General features: G+C 46.0%; 1 protein-coding gene and 1 pseudogene across 2 annotated transcripts in view; one reads left to right on the plus strand and one right to left on the minus strand.

Annotated features, from left to right (window-relative positions):
• LOC104662581 (protein FAM25A-like) lies at positions 1-3,756 on the plus strand. Its single transcript, XM_010363617.2, has 3 exons — positions 1-73; positions 2,001-2,051; positions 3,623-3,756. The coding sequence occupies exons 1-3, from the start codon at positions 1-3 to the stop codon at positions 3,754-3,756; spliced, it is 258 nt and encodes an 85-aa protein (XP_010361919.1).
• The window catches only part of LOC104662574, a 27,190-nt pseudogene continuing 4,321 nt past the window's right edge, over positions 2,698-25,566 (minus strand). The window contains exon 2 of the transcript XR_004060174.1: positions 2,698-2,789. The product of XR_004060174.1 is annotated as a survival motor neuron protein-like (transcript). The remainder of the gene's footprint in view (positions 2,790-25,566) is intronic.

A 25,566-nucleotide genomic window follows, 5' to 3' on the forward strand; every position in this document is an offset into this window, starting at 1 on the left:
ATGCTGGGAGGCCTGGGGAAGCTGGCCGCCAAGGGCCTGGCCCACCGCACCGAGAAGGCCACCGAGGGAGTCAGTGAGGACCCGGGACTCCTTTCTACCCGGGCTAGGGGGATCTGGGGCAGACTGGGTCTGTTGGAGGCAGATCTTAGTGGGCAGGTGAGGACCTGGGGGGAGGCCTTGGCCCCTCAGGAACCCTGGTCTGCAGCCCAACCAGGACAGCACGGAGTTAAGGGGTGCAGATCCGGGGAGGTCTCCTGGGGGCAGGGCATGAGTCCGGGTGCTGGGTGAACACTGGCAGCTTGGAGCCTTCCCTCTGGAAATCTGGGGAACCTTTCTTGTCAAAACAGCCTATTCTGAATAACCTATGCAGGAAAAGGAAGATGGATTTTTATTTTTACCATAACTTTAAAGCTTCAGAGATTTCTGAACAAGTCACCAAGTCTGATCTGTTCAAAGTCAAAAAGGACATTTTCAATTTCCTCCAAGTCCCATAAAGCATGTTTATTTTTATTTGCATTTGTATTTGAAACGGAGTCTTGCTCTGTCACCCAGGCTGGAGTGTAGTGGTGTGATGCTGGCTCACTGTAAACTCTGCCTTCTGGGTTCAAATGATTCTTGTGCCTCAGCTTCCTGAGTGACTGGGATTACAGGCACCCACCACCATGCCTGGCTAATTTTTGTATTTTTAGCAGAGATGGGGTTTCATCATGTTGGCCAGGCTGGTCTCAAACTCCTGACGTCAAGTGATCCGTTCCTCTTGGCCTCCCAAAGTGCTGGGATTACAGGCGTGAGCCACCGTGCCCGGTCCCGAAGTGTATTTTATATGCAGAGGTCAGCAGCTGTGCATGGGGAGGCCCAGCCAGGCCCCACCTGTGGGTCATCGTGTGAGAAACTGTCTTGCCTGAGTTTGTGTCCTCTTTCTAAATGGCAGCAGACGCGTAATTTGTTTTTGACTCTGCAGCTGGTGTGGACCACCTGCTTTAACCTTTCACTAGCCTCTGAGTTTTCTGTGATTCCTATTGGGAGAAAAGCTGAGTGTTGGGAGAGAAGCTGAGGCAGGGCTTGCTAGGTTTGCTGGCTCCTTGCTTCTAGCACTCCCATTATCTCAAGTAGCCATATGTTTCTTGTTCACTTGATACACTTTCTTTTCAACCCTCACATTCTCACCACCTGTCTCCTTGGTAGATCACCAATAAATAGCATGGGCTCCCACACTCGCGATGGCCCCCGGTCCCATTTTCTCTCTCAAACTGTCTTTTTCTCATTCCTTTGACGCCCCCAGACTTTGTCGCCCCCACGGCCTGGTGTTGGGTCTCATCACCCCAACAGATTCCCATTCTAAAGATGAGGGAACCCAGAGGTGGAAGGTAGAGTTAGAGTAAGAACCATTTCTTCTGACTCCGAAATCTTTCAGTTCTAGCACGCTACCACTCACACTTTAAAAAACTCTGAAGTAGGCAGAGAATTCCCTCTTGTCGGAGGAATTGCTTTGAGAGATGTGGTTTTACTGGATGAGGCTTTGGAAACCGACCTGAGGCAGGCACCAGCACATCCTCAGAGGGGTGTGACCTGGCACACAGGCCCAGCCTGGCCTTCATGTCTCAGCTGGCAAGATGGCCTGCTCATTGCCATTCCAGGCCGGGCGGGGCCAAGGGGCTTGGGGGACCCGTGCCCTCATGGGACTCACTGAGGCAGCCAGGGCCCTGGCATCTCCAAATGAAACCAGCTGTGGGGGAAGTTCCTTCTCATGAGCCAGTCTGTCCTGGCTGGGGGTGGCATCCCAGACCCCTACCTTGGATGTCCAGGGACGCATAGGTCCGTTGTGAGGATAAGTGGGCCTGCTCTGAGCCCTCACCCTGGACTTGGGGGGCAGTGGGCCTGCTCTGAGCCCTCACCCTGGACTTGGGGGGCAGTGGGCCTGCTCTGAGACCTCACCCTGGACTGGGAGGGCAGTGGGCCTGCTCTGAGACCTCATCCCTGGACTTGTCTCCTCTGTTCAGTTCATGCTGTGAAGGAGATGGTGGGACATGCCAAGGAGACTGGCGAGAAAGGTACAGCCGGCTAAGGTTGGGCAGGGAAGCAGGGAGGGAAGAAGGGAAGCCAGGTGCTGGGCCAACCTGTTCTTTGACTAACCAGGTCAAACTCTGCCGCTGATGTCTCAGCCTTTCAGAGCCTCTCGGCTGGGCAGTTATCTATGCTCATCAGAGGCCACAGAGCATACTGCGTTAGGGCACTGTCTAGATGGTTCTCCCTGTGGAATGATAAGAAGACAAAGTCACAAAAGACTATGTGACAGCACACTAGGACAAAATATTTAACATGTAAAATTCTATGTTAAATGTTAAATTGATGTGTGTGAGCTATGAGTAGAACTATGTACAAAGCAAGGGTATATCTCATTCCTTTTAAACAAAATAGATTCTGGGTAGATGAAGGACTTAAATTTACATAAATGAATGTATTAACTTACTAGGAGATAACCATCTTAGCTCAGGCTGCTATTATAAAATACCATAGGCCAAGCGCAATGACTCATGCCTGCAATCCCAGAACATCGAGCGGTCAAGGCGGATGGGCCAACTAAGGTCAGGAGTTCAAGACCAGCCTGATCAATATGGTGAAACCCTGTCTCTACTAAAAATACAAAAATCAGGGTAGCATGGTGACACATGCCTGTAATCCCAGCTACTCAGGTCAGAGGCAGGAGACTCCCTTGAACCTGGGAGGCAGAGGTTGCAGTGAGCTGAGATGGCGCCAGTGCACTCCAGCCTGGGTGACAGAGCAAGACCCTGTCTCAAAAACAAAAACAAAAACAAAAACCATAAACTGGGTGACTTAGAAACAATAGAAATTCATTTCTCACACTCCTGGAGGACGGGAAGTGCAAGGTCAAGGCACTGGCAGATTTGGCATCTGGTGAGGGCATCTTCCTGGTTCGTGGATGGGCCTAGCTGTGTCCTCACGTGGTGGAAGGAGCAGCTCTCTGTGGTTTTTATGTGGTTGCTAATTTCAACCTCCCAAAGACCCCACCTCTGAATACCATCACATTGGGGCTGAGGATTTCAACATATGCGTTTTGAGGGGGAAGACATCATAAACATTTAGACATTGTAATAACATAAGAGACTTTGGCCTAATCTTGGAGAGGGGAGAATCTTTAGAACCATGAGAAAAAAAACCAGCAGCCATAAAGGAAATACTAAGTAAATTTGACAATCTCAAACTTCGAAATTTTCTATTGCCAAAAAAAAAAAAGCTATAAACCAAGCCAAAAGAAAAATCACAAACTGATGAAAAATGTGTGTAATAAAAATGATAATCCAATATAACAACCCAATATAAAAATGGCCAAAAGACATGAGCAGGCATTTTCCAGAAAAAAGGACAAGCAGGCAATGTACCCATGAGACGCTCAGTCTCACTCACAGTTGAAGAAATACAAGTTGTTGGGGAAATTAAAACCAAATTCAAATTCATTCTGCCAGGAGTCCTGCTGCCCTTGGTCCCATTGGGCCACTCCAGGGACTAATCCATTAAGATGGCCACATCCCACAGGCCAATCAAGGGGACGCAAGTTCAGCGGGTGGATCACTAGGACATTCTTCCTCTTTCTTTCCAACAGCCATTGCCGAAGCTGTAAAGAAAGCCCAAGAGTCAGGGGACAAAAAGATGAAGGAAGTCACTGAGACAGTGACCAACACAGTCACAAATGCCATCACCCATGCAGCAGAGAGTCTGGGCAAACTTGGACAGTGAGTGCATCTGCTACCACAGCCCACCCTTCCCGAGTCTCAATAAAAAGCTGTGAAATGAGTACATCGAGCCCTGGATTTATTCCCATTTGGATGGAAACACTAGGCAAAGTATTTTCTTGTTGGTATAAAATATTTTACATATGTATGGAGTATATTTGAGTATTTATTACATGCACAGATTGTGTGCTGATCAATCAGGGTGCTTAGGGTGCCCATCACCTTGAATATTTGGTATTACTATGTGTTGGATACATTTCAAGTCCCCTCTTCTAGCTACTTTGTTTTTTTGTGTTTGTTTTGAGACAGAGTCCTGCTCTGTCGCCCAGCCTGGAGGGCAATGGTGTGATCTTGGCTCACTGCAACCTCTGCCTGCCAGGTTCAAGCAATCTGCTGCCTCAGCCTCCTGAGTAGCTTGGAATACAAGCGCAGGCCACCATGCCTGGCTAATTTTTTATTTTTTATTTTTTGTATTTTTAGTAGAGACGGGGTTTCACCATGTTAGCCAGGCTGGTTTCGAACTCCTGACCTCAAGTGATCTGCCTGCCTGGGCCTCCCAAAATGCTGGGATTATAGGCATGGGATACCATGCCTAGCCTTCTAGCTACTTTGAAACATACAATACATTCCTGCTAACTATAGTCACCCTAGGTGAAGTATTTTTCAACAGAAACCCTTTGCATGTCCCCCGTGTCTCCTCTGCTGAGGTGGACACTGGCACTGGGGCCCCTGCTGCTGGCTGGATAGGTCCCCATGATGAATCAGATGCTTTTCTGTCACGCTAAGACCTTTCATGTCAGGAAGGGGCTCTTCTGGAAGAATAGTTAGTGTCTGTGCTATGTTTCCTAAAAGACTGTTTCCCCAGAAACTATACATAGCTTTCAGCCACCTCAGTGCTTCAAGAACACGCTAAGGGAGGACCCTCATTTGTCTCGCATGTTTTTGGGATTTTTCTTGAGATGTTCTTGCAGGACTCAGGGCAGATAACAGAACAGCTTGATTAAGAATTTGGCAAGGCAGGCCCCCACTGAGCTGCTTCCTGTTCTCCGAGAGCTCAGATAAGCATTTCTGCTGGACAGTTACAGAATCTGGTCAAGGAGAGACTGAGTCACTGCTCAGTCATCCTGGAAGCCACTGTTGATTTTTTACTTTCTTTTTTTTTTTTAAGACTGAGTCTCGCTCTGCTGCCCAGGCAGGAGTGCAGTGGCATGGTCTCGACTCACTGCAACCTCCACCTCCTGGGTTCAAACAATTATCCTGCCTCAGCCTCCTGAGTAGCTGGGACTACAGGCACCCGCCACCATACCCAGCTAAGTTTTTGTATTTTTGGTAGAGATGGGATTTCACCATGTTAACCAGGATGGTCTCGGTCTCCTGACCTCATCATCCGCCTGCCTTGGCCTCCCAAAGTGCTGGGATTACAGGCGTGAGCCACCGCACCTGGCCCAGAATATTTATGCAGAGACTGATGTCAGGCCTAAGTGTTGATAGTGGGTAGTAGTGGGCAGATGCCTGACCCTCTCTCCTTCCCATGAGCAAGTCAGTATCATACAAGTTAAACATATCTTTAAGTAGCATTTAACCTAAAAAAATTTTTTAATATAAAAAGAGAAATAATTTATAAAAATATTGCATCCCCTATTTATCTTGCTGGAAGCTATTTGTTGTTAGCAGAAATAAGAAGAAAAGGTGTTTTGCTTAAAAAATAAAGGAGTTGCTCACCCTACTTCTGGATCTCATCTAGAATTGACCTCACAGTTTGTGAACAGCCCAGGAATAGCCAGTGTTTTAGCTCTGGAACGTTTGCCACTTTCCAGCTACAGCTGGATCTTATATCTTGGTTTGGTTCCTGATGACTTTCAAATTCTCCTGATCCAAACGCAAGCGCAGAAGCACGAGCACATTGTTGGTGGCAGTATAGACTGAAACACCCTCTTTGAATGGCAGTTCCTCTCACAGGACTTTATTCTCCAGGTGTGCACAGGTACACACAGGTGCCCAAAGGATAAACACACAGATTTATTGTAGCATAATTGTTTTACCAAGCAATTAGAAACATCCTAGAATGTTAACCAAATCAAAAAGGTTTGCTCTGCTTATTAGGTTTGGTGTACAATATGGAGGTGACATCTATCACTTCCAGTGTATTATACATACTTTAGCTTGAAAAATGACATCTGTACCTACATGGACACCAAAAGGGGCTGGTTAATGAATATTGCACATACAGGGGTTGTGGGGCAGCTCTGGGGCCAGGGATGACCGTGACCGCGGTTGTGGTAGCTCCAGGACAAGCACGTGGACCCCAGGAAGCGCTGTGAAATGGGCTGGCTCTGGAGCCAGCCAGGAGGACACTTGCAACAGATGCTCAGAAGCACCACTGGAAGCTCAGATGTGGGCGCCCCAGCCAGAAGCATAGATGGGTACAGAGAAGCTACAGAGAAGCCCTTCTAATGGGCCAGGGAGCAAGCTGACTCCTTCCAGGCTCCAGGAACACCAAGAAGCAATATGAAACCTGTTCATGAAAGGAGTCAGGAATCCCTTCGACCGAAGAAATGAGACCTCCCCGTGACTAGAGAGGATATGGGGAGAACTACCAGCTGCTCCACTAACGACACACCCTCCAGTGATGCCTCTGAATGCTCCCGAGGGGTTGTGGTGGCCGGGCCGAGCCAGGCAGGAGCCAGAGTCAGCCAGGGGGGTAATGGAGCTGAGGCCATCACCTGGTCTGACAGTGAACCAGTATGGCATGGTGTATAAGTGACTGTGCCGCCTGCCACCTTCTCACCAACTGGCCTCCCATCTGTGTTGAATATGAGCCCCTTACCCCCGGAAAAAAAAAAAAAGTTGCATATACAGTTGATTAAATGGAATGCTCCATGGCTATTAGGAATGATGAAATGGGCTGGGTGCAGTGGCTCACGTCTGTAATCCCAGCATTTTGGTAAGCCGAGGTGGGCAGATCACCTGAGGTCGGGATTGGAAGACCAGCCTGACCAACATGGAGAAACCTCATGTCCTCTAAAAATACAAAATTAGCTGGGTGTGGTGGCTCATGCCTGTAATCCCAGCTACTCAGGAGGCTGAGACAGGAGAGTCACTTGAATCTGGGAGGTGAATGTTGCAGTGAGCAGGTATCATGACATTGAACTTCAGCCTGGGTAACAACAGCAAAATCCTTCTCAAAAAAAAAAAAAAAAAAAGAAATGATGAAAACTGTCTGGGCATAGTGGCTCACACCTGTAATCCCAGCACTTTGGGAACCAAGATGGGATGACTGCTTGAGTCCAGGAGTTCAAAACCAGCCTGTCTCACCAAAAAAAAAAAAAAAGAAAAGAAAAAAAGAAAAAAATGTATTTATTTATTTTTGAGACAAGGTCTTGCTCTGTCACCTAGGCTGGAGTACAGTGCCGTGATCTCCACTCAATGCACCCTCCACCTCCTGGGCTCAAACGATTCTCCTGCCTCAGCCTCTCGAGTAACTGGGATTACAAGCACCTGCCACCACACTTAGCTAATTTTTGTATTTTTAGTAGAGACGGGGTTTCACCATGTTGGCCAGGATGGTCTTGAACTCCTGACCCCAAGGGATCTGCCCGCCTTGGCCTTCCAAAGTGCTGAGATCACAGGCGTGAGCTGCCGTGTCAGGCCTCGTAACGGGTTTTTCTTTATGGCTGCTGCCTGCCTCTTTCCTGTCTCACTTCTTCATGTCCCACCCAGTGTTCCCTGTGCCTCCAGATAAAGGAACTCTCGCCAAATCCTTGTCTCAGGGCAGCTCCTAGGGGAACCCAAACTAGGACATTTCATGCCATTTTTATAAAGCACAAAAATAGGTGAAATTATTCTGTGCTATTAGAAGTCTGGGTGATGATTGCCCTCGGATGAGAGGAAGGTAGAGACTAGATGGAGACAGATGGGGGTTTCAGGGGTGCTGGTAATGTTCTATTTCCTGATCTGAGTACCGGTGAAATGATTGTTTTTTATTTGTGAAAATTCATTGAGACATACAGTTATAGAAGGTGCAATTTTTGGTTGGATTGTTATAACTCTATAAAATACTTTTAAAATTATTCAGTTAGTTTTGGTGGAATGCAGGAGTTTTTTGTTTGGTGTTTTGTTGTTTGTTTTTAGAGTAAGGATCTTGCTCTGTCATGCAGGCTGGAGTGCAGTGGTGCAGTCATAGCTCACTCCAGCCTCAACCCCTCCTGTGCTTAAGCAATCCTCCTGCTTTGGCTTACAAAGTAGCTGGGATTGCAGGCAGGAACCACCACACCTGGCCTGAGTTTTATTTATTTATTATTTTTATTTTATTTTATTTTACTTTTTTTGAGACGGAGTCTAGCTCTGTTGCCCAGGCTGGAGTGTAGCGGCGCGATCTCGGCTTACTGCAAGTTCCACCTCCCAGGTTCAAGCCATTCTCCTGCCTCAGCCTCCCGAGTGGCTGAAACTACAGGCGCCCGCACCATGCCCGGCTACTTTTTTTGTATTTTTAGTAAAGATGGGGTTTCACCGTGTTAGCCAGGATGGTCTCAATCTCCTGACCTTGTGATCCGCCCGCCTCGGCCTCCCAAAGTGCTAGAATTACAGGCGTGAGCCACCGCCCCCGGCCCTCAGTTTTATTTTTTACAATGAAGGAATGGTAAAAATTCTTATTCATTGGCTTTTGCAATGAAAATAGAGATCATACATTTGTAATAAGTAAAACAACAAATGATTTTTATAATTATTTTTCTGATCCACATATGGCCAGAAAATAGGAAGAGACAAAGGCCGGAGGGATGAAAAGATGGTTTCAGGTAGGAAAGGAGAGGACAAAAAAGAGAAGAGGTAGGCTGGGTGCAGTGGCTCACGTCTGTAATCCCAGCACTTTGGGAGGCTGAGGCAGGTCGATCACGAGGTCAAGAGATCAAGACCATCCTGGCCAACATGGTGAAACCCTGTCTCTACTAAAAATACAGAAATTAGCTACATGTAGTGGTACATGCCTGTAGTCCCAACTACTTGGGAGGCTGAGGCAGGAGAATTGCTTGAACCCAGGAGGCAGAGGTTGCAGTGAGCCAAGATCATGCCATTGCACTCCAGCCTGGTGACAGAGCAAGACTCCATCTCAAAAAAAAAAAAAAAAAAAAAAGGAAAGAGAAGACATAGAGAGGATATGGTAGACAAAGACCAAGGAGAGAGAAAAGAAAGCAAGTGATAACAAAACATGAATACAGAAAGACAGACTTTTTATCTCCATGCTGTCAGAATGGATGTAAGGATTCCTCTCCAAAGTGGAAATGCATAGGCATTCATGTAATGCCCTCTTTATTCTGCATTCAACAAAGAAAAATTTCTAAAACTTTGTTTTACATTAAACAAAGACAATCTCTTTTGAGAAAGCAGCAGGGTCAATCCCCGTTTACAAAGGGTAGTGCATCTCTTTCCATGGCATCACGTTTCTATCTGGTGGCCTTTTAGGATATCACGGACAAGGACTCAAGATTTACAGCTAAGGCAGGGCGGATATTTCCTGCTGGCATCTGTCTTGTCTGAGTGTTAAACCCAGGCCTCAGATGGGGGAGTCTGCACTCCTGTGGCAGATTGTGAAGAGAGGCGTGGAAGACGACATCTAAACCAACCCTGTGAATTTCATTTTAGGGCGGACTGAGCAACAACATTCACATCAAAAACAAGCATATTATCATGAGATTTATTAACTTTTGTCAGCCACTCCTACTAGGTCTTCCTATGGATATTAATGTTTAAAAAAAAAAAAGCACCAACATCCAAAGTAAATTTTTCTGGGAGGTTCCAGATTGGCCTATTATGAAGTTGAGTTGTTCACTGTACTGACACTGAGACATTTATTGCAATACATTACAGAACAGGTTTAAACTGCATAGGCATACGTGCACATACATCCGCCTACTCCAAACTCATGTCTGAGTTCTCTATTCTTCCTCAATTAAAAGCAAAAGCTTTGGTGGTAATTTTTTAAATGTAATTTAGGGATTTAAGATGGGGCAAGAAAAATATCTGAAAGGCCCTCCACTCCATGCTGTGCCCTTATAAATGATAGAACAGATAGAGAAATTAAATTACTGACTATACAAGTGGGCTTGAAGTCATAAAGGGGAGTGCTTGGGATCACAGAAATAAACAAGGAAGCTCTTAAGAAGCCATGGGAGAAGCCAAGGCCCAGGTAACCTGAGTCTGCACCCACCTGGGAGTGCTGCTGAATCCTGAGACTCAGGTGGAGAATTGGAAACCAAAAAACTAGTGTGCATTGAAGAAATGCCAGATGTCTGAGGGAACCCACTGCTATGAAAGAGACATGACAAATAGAGCAAATGAAAAATTTTCTATACATTCAAAGGTCAATTAAAGCAAGTACATTTAATACTTTCAGCAAAACAAGGAAAAATAAAACCAAGCAATGATGAAAAAGAACCAGTTAGGGATCTCAAAACTTAAAGCCCAAGTTATTGAAAGAAAAAACTCAAAAGATAGGCTGAGTTACAGCAGAGACACACTGAAGTGTCCATTAGCAAGATGGAGCATTCAGTTGAGGGAATCTTGCAGGTTAAAGCACAAAGAAAAAAAGGTGAAAAGGTTAACAGCCATAAAGCCTGGGTGATCGCATTCAAGCTTTCGTCCAGTAGGAATGCCAAAGACAGAGAGAGAATGGGAGAAAGTAGGATTTACTTAATAGCTAAACATTCCCCAGAAGTGAAGAATGCTATGAAAATAGAGAGAAAAATGTTAAAAGCTACCAAAGCAAAAAAATAATTTAAATTCAAAGAAATAAGGATCAGATTTTCCTCATTAGTTTCATTAGCAACACTGGATACAGGCCAATGAGGCAATGTCTTCAATGAGCTGTTGGAAAATAACTAATTTATGCTGAATTCTATAACCCAGCTACAGAATCACTTAAGGGCACACTGAAACAAAGCCATTATTTTCTTTTTTGAGACAGGGTATTGCTCTGTTGCCCAGGCTGGAGCACAGCGGCATGATCATGGCTCACTGCAGCCTTGACCTCCCTGGCTCAAGCGATCCTTCCACCTCAGTCCCCCAAGTAGCTGGGACTACAAGAACCTACCATCATGCCTGGCTAATGTATTTCATTTTTGTGTAAAGAAGGGGCTTTCCCATGTTACCCAGGCTGGTCTCCAACTAATGGGCTCAAGTGATCTGACTACCTTGGCCTGCCAAACTGCTGGAATTATAGGTATGAGCCACCACACCCGGCCCAAAGGCATTTTTGAACATTCAAAATTTAAGAAAGTTTACCACCAACAGAATCTGTTGATAAGAACTACTTGAGAAGTCCTCCTGCAAGAAATGACATGAATCCAGAGGAAGAAGCAGTGTGACAAAAGTAACACTTCTCTAAGTAATCAGCCAATGCTATTATTTAACACTAAAGTATTGATTGCCAAGGATGCATAAAATAACAATTTGGAATTCTCGATTATATCCACAGGAGAGTTGGGGAAAAGAAAAACACCGAGAGGAAGTGAACATTTCTTATCTTGTTCGGAAAGAATCTATATGTACTGTTTACCTTTAGGTTTTGTTAGGCAACATTATGTATGGATATAAAAAATTAAGAGTAACTATTAGACAAATAGCAATGAAGTGTGTAAATTTCAAACCAGTAGAGGAAATAAGATGGAACAAAGAAATTTCAATCAAACCAACAGAAAACAAGAATGGGAACAAAAAGAGAAACAGAGCATAATCAATAGAAAACAAAGATAGCCTGGACATGGTGGCTCACGCCTGTAATCCCAGCACTTTGGGAGGCCGAGGAGGGTGGATCACTTGAGGTCAGGTGTTCAAGACCAGCCTGGCCAATATGGTAAAGCCCCGTCTCTACTAAAAGTACAAAAATTAGCCAGGCTTGGTGGCCGGCACTTGTAATCCCAGCACTTTGGAGGCTGAGGCAGGAAAATCACTTGAACGCGGGAGGTGCAGGTTGCAGTGAGCCGAGATCATGCCATTGTACTCTAGCCTGGGTGACAGGTGAGACTCTGTCTCAAAACACACACACGCACACACACACACACACAAAACCCACCAAGATAATAAAGTCGAAACAAATGAGTGTTCATAATAAATGGGCAATAAGAAAAAAAATCAAATGAATAGCAAATAGGCAATTCATATGAAAACACTGTTCAAGCAAATTAAAATTACTAAGAAAGAAAAAATGCTCGATCTCACCATTTATCAAGGAAATACAAATAAGAGAGCATTGAGATGCTATTTTAACTGATTAGATTGGCAAGTATTTTCAATGTTGATAACAAATGTTAGCCAGAGTTGGGCAAACAGATAACCTCATGTCCCACCAGAGGGAGTGCATATTAGTGCAGTCAATTTGGAGGGCATCTGACATACCTGTTAAAACCAAAACATTTGCATGTGTGTGCAAGAAAGTATAGTCAAGATTATCTTAGCAGTATTGCTGGTAGCAGTGAGATATTAGCAATGATCTAAATGTCCATCAATGGGAGAATAACTACATGAACTATAGTATGTTCCTACCACAGAATACTCTGCAGCAGTTCAAAATAGTAATTTAGAATATTTACTTCCCTTCCTTCCTCCCTCCCTCTTTCTTTCCTTCCTTCCTTCCTTCCTTCTTCTCTTTTTTTTTCTTTCTTTCTCTTTCTTTCTCTCTCTCTCTCCCCCCCCACTTTTTTTTTGATAGAGTCTTCCTCTGTCTCCCAGGCTGGAGTGCAGTGGTACAATCTCAGTTCACTGCAACCTCTGCCTGTTAGGTTCAAGCAATTCTCCTGCCTTAGCCTTCCAAGTAGCTGGGATTGCAGGTACCCACCACCATGCCTGGCGACTTTTTGTATTTTTAGTAGAGACGGGATTTTACTATGTTGGCCAGGCTGGTCTTGAACTCCCGACTTCAGGTGATCCACCCGCCTTGGCCTCCCAAAATGCTGGGATTACAAGTGTGAGCCATTGTGCCCCGCCAGATTCATTTCTTATAGTACGAGTAGACTTACTGTGACTATTTTAAAATTTTCAGAAGGAAAGGAACAGAAATATATTTTATATGTGTGAAACCACGTAAAACAATACCACCATCTTTTCACAAAGCCCTTTGCCCTTCCCGCTTGCCCTCTTCTTTCTCCTATGCGGTTTGCCACCCTCTTTTTGCCCTCCATCTACCCCAGAACTATTTTCCCCATCATCTTTTTACCAATCCTCTTTCCTACCTCCTCTTGCCACTCTCTTTTCTCCTCCCACTTGCCACCCTCTCTTCCCCCTCTGTCTACCCAAAAGCTTTTTACCCACTGTTTTTCTTTCTGCACTCTCTTTTCTCGCAACCTTCTCTCCTTCCCGCTCGCCACCCTCTTTTTCCTTCTCTGACTTGTCACCCTCTTTTCCCCCTCCAACTACCCAAAAACATTTTCCCCCACGGTCTTTTCAGAAAACCTTGTCTCCCTTACTCACCACTCTCTTTTGACCCCTGGTGCTCACCACCCTCTCTTCCCTCTACATCCACCTCAAAACATTTTCCTCACTGTCTTTCCCCCCTCACCATCTTTTCACAAAGCCTTCTCCCCGCTCCTGCTCACCACCCTCTTTTCCCCACTCCCACCCCTCTCCCACATGCCACCCTTTTTTCATCCTCCATCTACCCCAAAACTATTTTTCCATCGTCATTTTTCCAAACCTCCTTCCCACCTCCTGCTTATCACCCTTTTCCCCCTCCATCTGCCCAAAAACTTTCTCCCCACTCTTTCCCCACCGTCTTTTACACCTCCTGCTCGTCACGGTCTTTTCCCGCTCCATCTACCCAAAAACTTTTCTGCCCACTCTCTTTTCTCCCCACTGTCTTTTCACAAAACCTTCTCTCCCTCTTGCTCGCCCCCTTTACCACTCTCTCTTTACTCCTCCCACCTGCCACCCTCCAGGGTCAGGCCCTGAGTCGTGGCAGTCTGGACTCACCCCACCGTCAGCAGGGAGAGGCGCAGGGCTGGGAGGGGCCTGGAGTCTTGCCTGGGGCATCACTTTTGCAAATTCATTTTGTGCGGGCCTCAGTCTCCCTGGCACCGATTCCAATGGAAGCTAGCTTTAAGCCTTGCAACACCGGCATTTCCCGGCCAGGCAGGTGTCACAGCTGCGTCTCTCCTGCCCCAGGACGTGCACAGTGCTTGGCACAAGGGCGGCAGCGATGCCAGCTTCAGCAGCGTAGCATGGCCGCTCAGGCCCAGGCCCCGGCCCGGGTTCGCGGGTTCGCGGGTTCGCGTTAGTGCGGCTCTGCTGGAGTGGGCGGAGAGCGTTGGGAGTTCTCCCCAGGGGCGGGTCGGGCGGGGGCTCCCAGGAGCCTCTCGGAGGCCGCAGCGGGCGGCCCATGGGGACAAACGTCCAGTCAGCGGCAGAGCCGGTGTCAAATGTGCGTGCACTAGGGGAAGGCAGCCTGGGGTCGCTCCTTGGGGCCATCTGCCTGCAGGAATGAGTCCACTGACTTGTTGCTGAGGTGCAAGGGCGTCAGGCAGTGCAAAGTGTCAGGAGAGTGGGGTATCTGCACGGAGGCCCTCTGTGAGGGCACCACCGTCTCCCCAGGAGACAGCCAGGGTGGCACTCTGGCGATGAGGCTAGGGTCCCAGTCCTCGCCCGGACACCACCCCCTTCCCTTGTCTCCTCAGCATCATAGTTGGGGGCCTCCTCCGTGTCTGAAGTTTGCATATCTTTCTCCGGAATGGTGAAATTGTGCGCGGGGCTCTCCCTGGGCAGCTTCCTATTGGGGATGCTGCTGTTTCTCGGCTTCTGAGTGTGCTGGTCCTGGACATTGGCCCATTCAAAGGCGGCCACTGGGCAGCCTTGGCTCACATCATGCACACTACTGTGCTCCTCCTCGACACCCTCCCACCCATCGCAGCCACCCCAGCACCAGCGCCAGTGCCATCAGCAGCCCCAGCAAGCAACATCAGTGCTGCCTCTCCGTGCCAGCCTGGGACAGGCATGTCGTGGAGAGTCCCAACTGTGCGCCACTGATGCACCGCGGTGGGGCTGCTGAACGCACAACCCAGCAAGGAGCCCCGCGGGCTTTGGGGCTGTTGCTGATGGCAGTCCCCTTGTTTTGTTTTCAATCACAGATCACTTTTATAAGTACACACACATGAAATATCATTGAAATAAGATATTCTTAGAACTTTTTTTATTTCCAAGTGCATCTTCTGTATCACTTTTGACTTAAAATCATCAGTGCCCTCATTTTCTCACGCATTGCTTTCTGTTCCATCAAGAGAAACGGGACAACAAACTATCACCCATGAGCCAAATGTGGTCCTTCCCTTGCTTTTGCAAATAAAGTTTTGTTGGAATGCAGTTACAACCCTATGACTGCTTTCAGACCCTGACAGAGTTGAGTGGTTGCAGCTGAGCCTGTATAGCTTACAAACCAAAAATATTCCCTATCTGGCCCATTGCACAAAACATTTGGTGGCCCCTGATTGAGGAGCACAGGAAGTGAAGCGTTTCTTGCAAGGGTGTCCACTCATCCCGGGGATGTTTTGTTTTGGTTTGGTTTCTGAGATGGGGTCTCATTGTTGCTCAGGCTAGAATGCAATGGCACAATCCTAGTTTTCTTCAGCCTGGAACTCCTAGACTCAAACGATCCTCCCACCTCAGCCTCCTGAGGAGCTGGGACTACAGACTCATGTAAGCACATCCAGGTAATTTTTAAGTTACTTTATTTTTTTGTAGAGATGAGGGCGGGGGTCTCACCATGTTTTCCAGGCTGGTCTCAAACTCCTGGGCTTCAGTAATCCTCCTGCCTTGGCCTTCAAAAGCTGTGGGATTACAGTTGTGAGCCACTGTGCCCGGCCTGGGATGGTTTTTAAGTCCCATTTTTAGGTCCTGTTTTAAGTTTGTAAGTACTTGGTTGTTGCTTTGCAAGAAAACCTGGAGTTGCAGACCTGCCTGCAGGGATGAATATGTGTCTGCCTCGCCAGCATCACACAGGCATTCGGCTGCTTTGATCCCAGCCTTCCTGTGTGCACAATAGCTTTTCAATTCCAAGCTGAATCACAGTCTAATCTTTCTGAAGACATTTAAAATAGCAGCTATACTCCACATGTGAAATAACCACGCCCAAATCTTAATTGAAGTGACAATGCTATGAATCTCTGTGGCTGAGTCTGTATGAGACCAGGCGGGACAGCCATGTCACAGTTGTGATTATAAGACCCACCTAAATTTCAGGTACATGAAAATGTGAAAAATCAAGATGTGTGTCTCTACATTGATGAAATACTGCAATGCTCCTCCCTTGGGTTATAAGCATGTGTGGTTAAATCAAGACAGTGCATGTGAAGGCTGAGCCATGTTGGGGACACACTTGGCACTCAGTAAATGTTGTTGAGATGAATTTGATGGAGGGATGGTGACATTGCCCTCCTGGCAAACCCACCTGAGATAAAGCAGGAGAGAAGTCTTGTAGGCAAATCCCATGGAGAAAAGTTCCAGCTGCTGGGAGGCAGGTATGTGGGAGTTGTGGGGAGGAGGTTTCTGGGTATTGTCTGTGGGATGGGCCCTGGAGTTCAGCTGTCATCTCTTTGTCTTATTTATTTATTTATTTATTTATTTATTTATTTATTTATTTTTGACGGAGTTTCACTCTTCGTTGCCCTGGCTGGAGTACAGTGGTGTAATCTCAGCTCACTGCAACCTCCGCCTCCCAGGTTAAAGCGATTCTCCTGTCTCAGCCTTCTGAGTAGCAGGGATTACAGGTGCCTGACACCATGCCCACCTAACTTTTGTATTTTTAGTACAGACAGGGTTTCACCATGTTGGCCAGGCTGGTCTCGAACTCCTGACCTCAGCTGATCTGCCCGCCTCAGTCTCCCAAAGTGCTGGGATTACAGGCTTTTTGTCTTTTAAGCCTGGCCAAGATAAATGCCTTCTGTTTGAAAAGGATGATTTTCAGAGATACAGAACTTCCTTCCTGGTTCTAAAGGAAGCTTGGGCCAGGGCCCCCTGAGCTCAGGGGAAGGCGTGAGTGTGAAAGTGATGGGGGTGGGTGGTTTTCATAGCTGGATGATGTAGAACACATCATGGAAGCGTGGCTGCAAGTGGCTTTGCTTAGCTTGGCCACCTGGAAGGAGGCTTAGGGTCTTCCATGTGGCCATGGCTTTGAGGGGATTAACCCAGCCTCTTGGTTCCAGTTATGTATGTGTTCTTGAGTCAAATGGGCCAGGGTCTATATCCATGGTGACTCCAGCATCATAGCCAAGCCTGAGTCCTCCTCTGTCTGCAGACGGATGACATAGAGGCCATGCCAGGGATTTCTGTCCCCGCATCACACAGCCAATGTCATGACCTTGAAGTGAACAGTGAGCCAGCTGATGAAGGGGTCTGTGGGGGACCTGGACTATAAAAGAGGTAGAGCACTGGGTCTGCCATGCATCTCCTGGGTCCCTTCATTTCCCTTGGCACAGGGAAGTTCCTCTCCTGGGGAGGAGAGGTTTGCACCCTGTCCCTGCTTCTGCCTGATTCTCTGCCTGGTTATTATGGCCACTTGGCTCAGCCTCCCTTGCAGCTGTGGCCTCATGGGAAACTCAAAGGCTCAGGAGGATCCAGAAACCAAGACTCTTGGGACATGCAATTTGGCAATGCCCTGGTCAAAACCACCCAGAGGGAGAAATCTTTACAAAGATCTCCTAAGACTGCATATGGCAAAATGTTTCCCAGTCTCCGGCATCCCTTTCCCAGCACTCAAGGGAAGACAAGAGATGTTAGTATCTGATCCAGGGCTGCATCTCCTGTGAAATCTTGTGATTTATAAGATCCAGCAAAGGCTTTAGTCACACTAGAAAGAAACTGTGGAACAGGGGATTCCCTGCGGCAATGCGTGTATTCCAGCACAATTAGGAAAGACTTCAGGAAGAACAAGGAAGCCATGCAAAGGTGTGGCCGACCCAAATACCTTGCGGAGTCTTGGCTGCCGGTGGGAACCAGAAGCAATGGTGTTGGCTTCTCCAAGTCCACATGTAATCGATCTATCTATCTATATATATATTTACGTTTTTTGCTTTTTTAAAGAAATCTTCTAGGATTTTTTTTTTTTTTTTTTTTTTTTTTTTTTTTTTTTGGAGACAGAATTTCTGTCGCCCAGGCTGGAGTGCAGTGGTGTGATCTTGGCTCACTGCAAGCTCTGCCTCAGGTTCACACCATTCTCCTGCCTCAGCCTCCTGAGTAGCTGGGACTACAGGCACCCGCCACACCTGGCTAATTTTTTGTATTTTTAGTAGAGACAGGTTTCACCGTGTTAGCCAGGATGGCCTCAATCTCCTGACCTCGTGATCCACCTGCCTCAGCATCCAAAGTGCTGGGATTACAGGCATGAGCCACCGCGACCAGCCGAAAGAAATTTTAACCTAAAGATAGACAGAACTCAGGTATCGTCAGCACACTCTAATGGCCATCAGCCTATCCCATCTCCCCTGTAATATTATGCTGAAACAACATGCAGACAGTGTATGATTTCATCTGGAAATATTTAATGTGTATCTCTACAAAAAGGGACTCTTTTCAAGAAACGTGACCAGAACATTGTTCTCGTGTTCTGTTTAATATGAAGCCTCAGCGTGGTTAACATCAGGCCTTGGAGTGATGAATAGTGTTCTCTAAGCTGGTCACTTCCTTTGCAGTGTTTACCCTCTGTGCCCAGTGCTGGTCAGTGGCTGGGACAGTTGGTCAAGGCTGAGTACAATAATTCAGCTCCAGTCAGGCTCTGCTGTTTATCTCAATCTCTCTCTGACTTTTGAGACAGGGTCCTGCTCTGTCACCCAGACTGGGGTGCAGTGATGTGATTCCTGCCTCTCAGGCTCAAGAGATTCTCCTACCTCAGCCTCCCAAGGACCTGGGACCACAGGTGCACACCACCACACCCAGCTAATTTTTGTATGTTTTGTAGAGATAGGGTTTCACCATGTTACCTAGGCTGGTGTCTGTGTCTCTCTCTCTAACATTTTATTTTTATTTATTTTTAATTTTTATTTTTCATAGAGACAAGGTCTTGCCTTCTTGCCGAGACTGGTCTTGTACTCCTGGCTTCCAGTGATCCTCCCACCTTGACCTCCTAGACTCCAGAGTTTCTAATCAGAAGACACTCATGGAAGAACAGGGTAGGCCTCCTGGGGATGCTCTGGGACTGGAGCCTTGCCTCAGCCTCTTTATTTTAAACCTTGGTCTAAAGTCTTCTGTACCTCCTGGCTGAGTTCAGATTACACAAGCTCCAAATCCCGTTGTAGCAATAGAAAACTGTAGTCACAGAATTCTGTGCCTAGCTGTGTACCTACCATCTCGCCCTTGAGAACTCAGTGCCTTGAAGGCAAGGGTCCTGTCTTGCTCAAATCTTATCCCCAATATCTGTCACAGCTTGTCGCACATAGTAGGTGCTCAGATCAGTTTTGTGAAATGAAGCAGAGAAGTCAGGGCACCTGGGTTCATTCACCAGATTTTTTTTTTTTTTAGACTAGTCTTGCTCTGTCGCCCATGTTGGAGTGTGGTGACGCGATCTTGGCTCACTCAAGCTCCGCCTCCTGGGTTCACGCCATTCTCCTGCCTTAGCCTCCTGAGTAGCTGGGACTACAGGTATCCGCCACCATGCCTGACTAATTTTTTTTTTTTAATAGTTTTACTAGAGACAGGTTTTCACCGTGTTAGCCAGGATGGTCTCGATCTCTTGACCTCGTGATCCACCTGTCTTGGCCTCCCAAAGTGCTGGGATTACAGGCATGATCCACCATGACTGGCCCATTCGCCAGATATTTACTGAGCACCCACCCTGTGCCAGCCACTGTGCTAGAATCAAGGAAGACAGCAGTTGTAGAAAAGGAGAGGAAAATCCTTATCTTCTCAGAGCTTACTTTCTGCTGGAAGACAAGGAAGAGGCAAGGAGATGGATGAATATATGCTGTGGGACCAAGCCTTTGCTCCACCCTCACCTTACTGGATGACCTGGGGTATGTCACTCCACCTCAGTGTGCCACAGTTTTCCATTTCTGTCAAATAAGGAAGTAGGGCAAGATGGTCTCCTTAGAATTCAAGACATTCCCAGGGGGTCTGCAAGGCTTTGTCAAACATTTAATTGTCTTCCAATATCAATGCTTTAAGCATACTGAGGACCCTGTGTGCTGCTTGGACTTAATTAAGCCCAGGGTTGTGTGGGCAGGAAACTCAATGTGCATGTTTCAGGAAAAGCATTGGATCCAGTGATTGCCAAGCCCCGCCTCAGCTCAGATCAGCTAATCGGGGACCCCATGCTTCTACATTATCTTTTTTCAGTTTGTAAATGGTCACATCCTAGGTGCTTCAATATTGAGTTCCAGTTGAATCAGCCCTTCCAAGGTCACTGCCCGGGGTATGGGGCATCCCTAGCCCTGGGCTGTGAACCCGTCTATCCTTGTTACTCTCACCAGAACCTAAGGCTCAATGGAAGATAAATGGCAGGGGTCAGAAATGTGGGGGTTTGCGTGTGGGGAAACCCAGGGGCTCCAGCATCACTTGGAGGATGAGAAATCAATGGAGATACATGGGGGTCTTTGTCTGGGCTGGTGCAGGAGCACGTCTGTTTTTCACAGGCAGCCCTCATTCCTGCACAGCCGTCATCCTCAATCCTTAGCTGGGTATCCTAATGTTAGAAAGAAAAGATCACCAAAGAGCTGGGCATCAGGGTTCTGGGTCAGGCTGGACTTGCCTCCAATCTCAGCCCTACTGTGGGGAGCAGTGACACCCTCATATGCTGCTGGTGGGACAACCGATTTACAAAGACAAGTTTGGCAGTTTCTTGTGTAACTCACCCTTATCGTGTGACCCAGCAACTCCACTCCTAGGGATCTACCCAAGAGAAATGAAAACATATTCTCACACAAAAACTTACACACAAATTTTCATAACGATATTATTCATAATACTCAAGACTGGAAACAACCCAAATGTGCACCAACTGAAGAAAGGATATATAGATGTTTGTGGTCCATCCAAGCAGCAGAACTTGATTTGTCAATAGACAGGGATGAAGCCACAATGGACATTACAACATGGATGAACCTCAGCATCATTACATTATGTGAAAGAAGCCAACCACAAAAGGCCGCACAGTATATGATTTCACTTAGAGGGAATGTGCAGAAAAAGGCACATCTGTAGAGTCAGAAAGCAGATTGGTGGTTGCCTAGTGCTGGGGATGGGAATGGAAGAGAAATGTTTTTAGAGTAATAGAAATGTTCTAAAACTGGCTTGTGATGATGGTTGCCCAAATCTATAGATTTACTGATCTAACTGTACATTTATCGCAGTAAATTTTATGGTGTGTAAATTATACCTCAGTAAAGCTACTGAAATATGCAAAATAAACCAAAACCTCACCCCTTGATTCTTCCTAGCTGTGCAGGCTGGGACAATCAACTCCAGTTCCCTGAGCCTCACTCAGTTCATTCATGTGTAAGATGAGGATGTAGTAATCGAACCTCACAATGAGCATGCCAGGATTCATATAATAGAAAATACATGGAAAGACCTTTGCTGGGAACCCAGCACCTGCACCAGGCCCTCACTTATGTGGACTGCTGGTGTCATTTCCATGGAACTAAAGAGACTGTAGCCACAGATCTCCTCCTTGCTGAACGCTGATGGGGGCTGGTGGTGGCTTTGTTCACTGAGCATTTCCAGTGCTCGGTATTCACTGTGCACTGTAAACATTCTCTGAGATCATGGATAAGTGAACAAAACAGAGCCCCTCTACAGGTGTCCAGCACCCTTTGGGGAATCAGAGGAGAAAACAGGTGTTTGCAACCCTGCACGATGCGCACATGGGGCTGTAGGAGCCCAGGGAGAAACAAACTGGCTAAAATGGGCATGTGAGGGGCTCCTCAGAGGTGGCTACACTTGTGTCCTTGCATGAACCCTGCTGAGCCCGATTCTAGAACAGATCAGGACAGGAAGGGCTTTCAAAGAGTTTCTGTTTCAATATTCTTTTCAGTGCTGAGGAAATAGGCTGAGAAAGGGGTAGGAACTTGCTCAAGCTCTGTGGTGGAAGTGGGATTGGAATGCTGTCTGGCCTTGAAACCTGTTAGTATGAATCCTCCCAGAAGCAGGCACCACGTTAGGATGACATCAGCAGAGATTTACTGGGGATGCACCTATGCAGGTTATGGGAGGGGCCAGGAGTGATCAGGGAGAGCCTTCAGACTGCCATGTGAGAAGGGAGAGCGGTAAGGAAGGAAGGTAGGGCAGGAGGAGTCCGAGACACAGCGCAGCTCTAGGAAGATTTGACCAGATCAGTTGGGAGTCTCTGGTGGACTGTTGACTGTTAGAGGATTCCCTTGTCCTCCAGGAACAGGTGGCACTAGTACCCTGACATGCTCGATTCTGGCTGGGAGCAGCCTGTAGGAAGTGTGGCCTCGGTGCCCAGGCTGGAGTGCAGTGGTGCGATCACAGCTTACCGCAGCCTTGACCTCCTGGGCTCAATTGATCCTTCCACCTCAGCATCCCGGGTAGCTGGGACCACAAGCATATGTAACCATGCCCAGCCAATTTTTTGATTTCTTGTAGAAGGTCGTGTTGTGTTACCCAGGCTGGACTCAAACTCCTGGGTTCAAGCAATCCACCTGCCTCGGCATCCCAAAGTTCTCGGATTACAGATGTGAGCCACCGGGCCGACCTCTTGGTTGTATTTCTATTGGATAGTGTTGGTCTAACACAGGTTTTCTCAGCCTCTGCACTGTTGACATTTGGGGCTGAATCATTCTTTGTGTTGTGGGTGGTCTTGTGTATTGTACCATGTTCAGAAGCCTCCCTGGCCGCCAGCTACCAGATGTCAGTAGCACCTAGTTAATCCTCAAGGCATGGCAACCCAAAGTTTCTCCAGACATCGACAGAATCACCCCACTTGAGAACAGAGCACATGTTGTGTAGCCACAAGAGCCTATGGCTTACCACATGTCCAGCACTGATATTAAGGACAGGGTGTTAGGGATGCAAACAGGGAATGAAAAGTCCTGCCCTCGTGGTGCTTACTTTAGTGGGAAGTAGAGACAATGAATAAGTAAATATACATTGCCCCTGGCAACATGTGCTGTGGTAAACAGTGAAACAGGAAAGGGGACCAGGAGCACAGGGTGGTATGTGCTAGCAGGCTTCCTGTTGTGTGTATTTCGTCAGGGAGGCCTCACAGAGAAGTCGAAGAGTGAGGAAACAAGCTGGATTCTGAGACCAGTGTTCGAAAAAGCGGCAGGGGCCAGTGCAAAACCCAGAGGCGCACTGTAAACAAGGAAGGAGATCTCCATGTAGTGACATGAAAAGACTATTAATCAGCGAAAAATTTGTAAAGGGGGGCCTTGAACTTAAACTAGGAAAAATGATATACATCTTTCTGGTGAGGTGAGTAAACCTTTTTAAAAACAGCTTTATTGAGGGCGAGGCACAGTGGCTCACACCTGTAAACCCAACACTTTGGGAAGCTGAGGTAGTCAAATCGCCTGAGGTCAGGAGTTAGAAACTAGCCTGGCCAACATGGCAAAACACTGTCTCTACCAAAAACTACAAAAATTAGCCGGGCATGGTGATGCGTGCCTGTAGTCCCAGCTACACGGGAGGCTGAGGCAAGAGAATCACTTGAGTCTAGAAGGCAGAGGTTGCAATGAGCCAACATCACGCCACTACACTCCAACCTGGGTGACAGAGCAAGACTCCATCTCAAAAAAAGAAAGAAAAAAAAACTTTATTGAAATATAATTCCCATGCCATAAAAGTCACTCATTTAAAGCCTAAAATTCAACGGTTTTTATTATGTACACAGAGTTGTGCAACCATCACTACATTTGCTTTAGAAAATTTTCATCACCTCTAAAAGGAACGCCATACCCTGTAACCATCACTCCCAAATTCCCCCAGTTCCCCACTCAACCCTAGGCAACCACTAATCTACTTTCTGTCTCCAAATTAGTCTATTCTGGACATTCACATGAATAGAATCACATATGATTTTTTGTGACTGGTTTCTTTCACTTAGCATAATGTTTTCAAAGTTCATCATGTTCTAAGATATATCAGTACTTCGCTCCTTTTTATTATTGAAAAATAGTCCCTTGTAGCAATATATCTCATGTTGTTTATCCATCCATCAGTTGATGAGCATTTGAGTTGTTTCCAATTTGGGGCTGTTACACATAATGCTAAGATGAACATTCAACTGCAAGTTTTTGTGTAAACATATGTTTTCCTTTCTCTTTGAAGTAGCTTTGCTGGGTTATGTGGTAACTCTTATGTTTAGCACTTTGTGGAACTACCGAACTGTTTTCTAAATGGTATGGATCATTTTAGAGTCCCACCAACAATGAATGAGGGTGCCAATTTCTCCACACCCTTGCCAATACTTCTGTCTTTTTGATTAAAGCTATCCTAGTGGGTGTGAAGTAGTATCTCACTGTGGTCTGATTTCCATTTCTCTAACAACTAATAATATTGAGCATCTTTTTAATGTGATTCTTGGCCATTTGCATACATTCTTTGGAGAAATGCCTATTCACATATTTTGTCTATTTTTAGTTGAATTTTTTATTGAGTTGTATGAGTTTTTATATTACATATTCTAGATAAAAATACTAATGGATATATAAATGGCAAATATTTTCTCTCATTTTGTGGGTTGTCTTTTAATTTTCTTGATGGTATCTTTTGAGACACAAAAGTTTTTAATTTCGGTAAAGTCTCATTTGTCTATTTTTCTTTTGTCGTACTTCAAAAACTTGGCCTAACGCACAGTAGTAAAGATTGACTTACATATTTTTCTAAGAGTTGTATAGTTTTAGCTCTTATATTTAGGTGTATTGTCCAATTTCAATTTAATTTTGTGTATGGTGTGAGGTAGGGTCTAACTTTATTCTTCTGCATGTGGATAACCAGTTGTTCTAGTATCATTTGTCAGGAAAACCATTCTTTCAAAATTGAATTGTCTTGGATCCTCGTTAAAAATCAATTTATTGTAAATGTGAAGGTTTATTTCCAGACTCTTTATGCTAGTGATCTACCTATGCCAGTGCCACACTATCTTAATTACTACAGCTTTGTAGTAAGTTCTGAAATTAGGCAGTGTGAGGCCTCCAATTTGTTCTTCTGTTTTTAGATTGTTGGCTATTCTGAGCTCCTTGAATTGCCATATGAATTTTAAGTATGCCCATTTTGCAAAAATGTTAGCTGGGATTTTGACAGGGATTATATTAAGTCTGTCAATTTGGAGAGTATTGCAATGTTAATACTAAGACTTCTAATCCATAAATATGTACTATTTTTCAGTTTATACCTAATTTATTTCAACAATGTTTTACAATTTTTAGAGCACAAGTTTTGTTCTCTTTTGTTAAATTTATTCCTAAGTATTTTATTCCTTTAAATGGTATCATAAATGGAATCACCATCTTAATTAATTTCAGATTGTTCAATACTAGTGTATAGAAACACAACTGATTTTAATATATTGATCTTGTACACTGCAACTGTGCTGAACTGTTTATTTAGTTCATTCAGTTATTTAGATCTTCCTAAATATCTTCTATATAAAAGCTTTATATACAAGATCATGTCATTTACAAATAGAGCTTTACTTCTCCCTTTGTAATCTATATGCTCTTTTATTTCCCCCCTGCCCCGCCATTTTTTTGAGAGAGAGTCTCGCGCGATTGCCCAGGGTGGAGTACAGTGGCTCAATCTTGGCTCACTGCAACCTCTGCCTACTGGGTTCTAGTGATTCTCCTGCCTCCACCTCCCAAGTGGCTGGGATTACAGGTACCCACCA

Source organism: Rhinopithecus roxellana, chromosome 11, assembly GCF_007565055.1.
Source record: "Rhinopithecus roxellana isolate Shanxi Qingling chromosome 11, ASM756505v1, whole genome shotgun sequence".
Classification (NCBI taxonomy): domain Eukaryota; kingdom Metazoa; phylum Chordata; class Mammalia; order Primates; family Cercopithecidae; genus Rhinopithecus; species Rhinopithecus roxellana.

What these genes read in the sequence shown, in the direction of transcription:
- LOC104662581 (XM_010363617.2), top strand. Translation starts at nt 1, where the DNA reads ATGCTGGGAGGCCTGGGGAAGCTGGCCGCCAAGGGCCTGGCCCACCGC. An exon ending in GAAGGCCACCGAGGGAGTCA is followed by an intron (nt 74 to 2,000) that starts GTGAGGACCCGG and finishes TCCTCTGTTCAG; the next exon opens with TTCATGCTGTGAAGGAGATG. An exon ending in CAAGGAGACTGGCGAGAAAG is followed by an intron (nt 2,052 to 3,622) that starts GTACAGCCGGCT and finishes TCTTTCCAACAG; the next exon opens with CCATTGCCGAAGCTGTAAAG.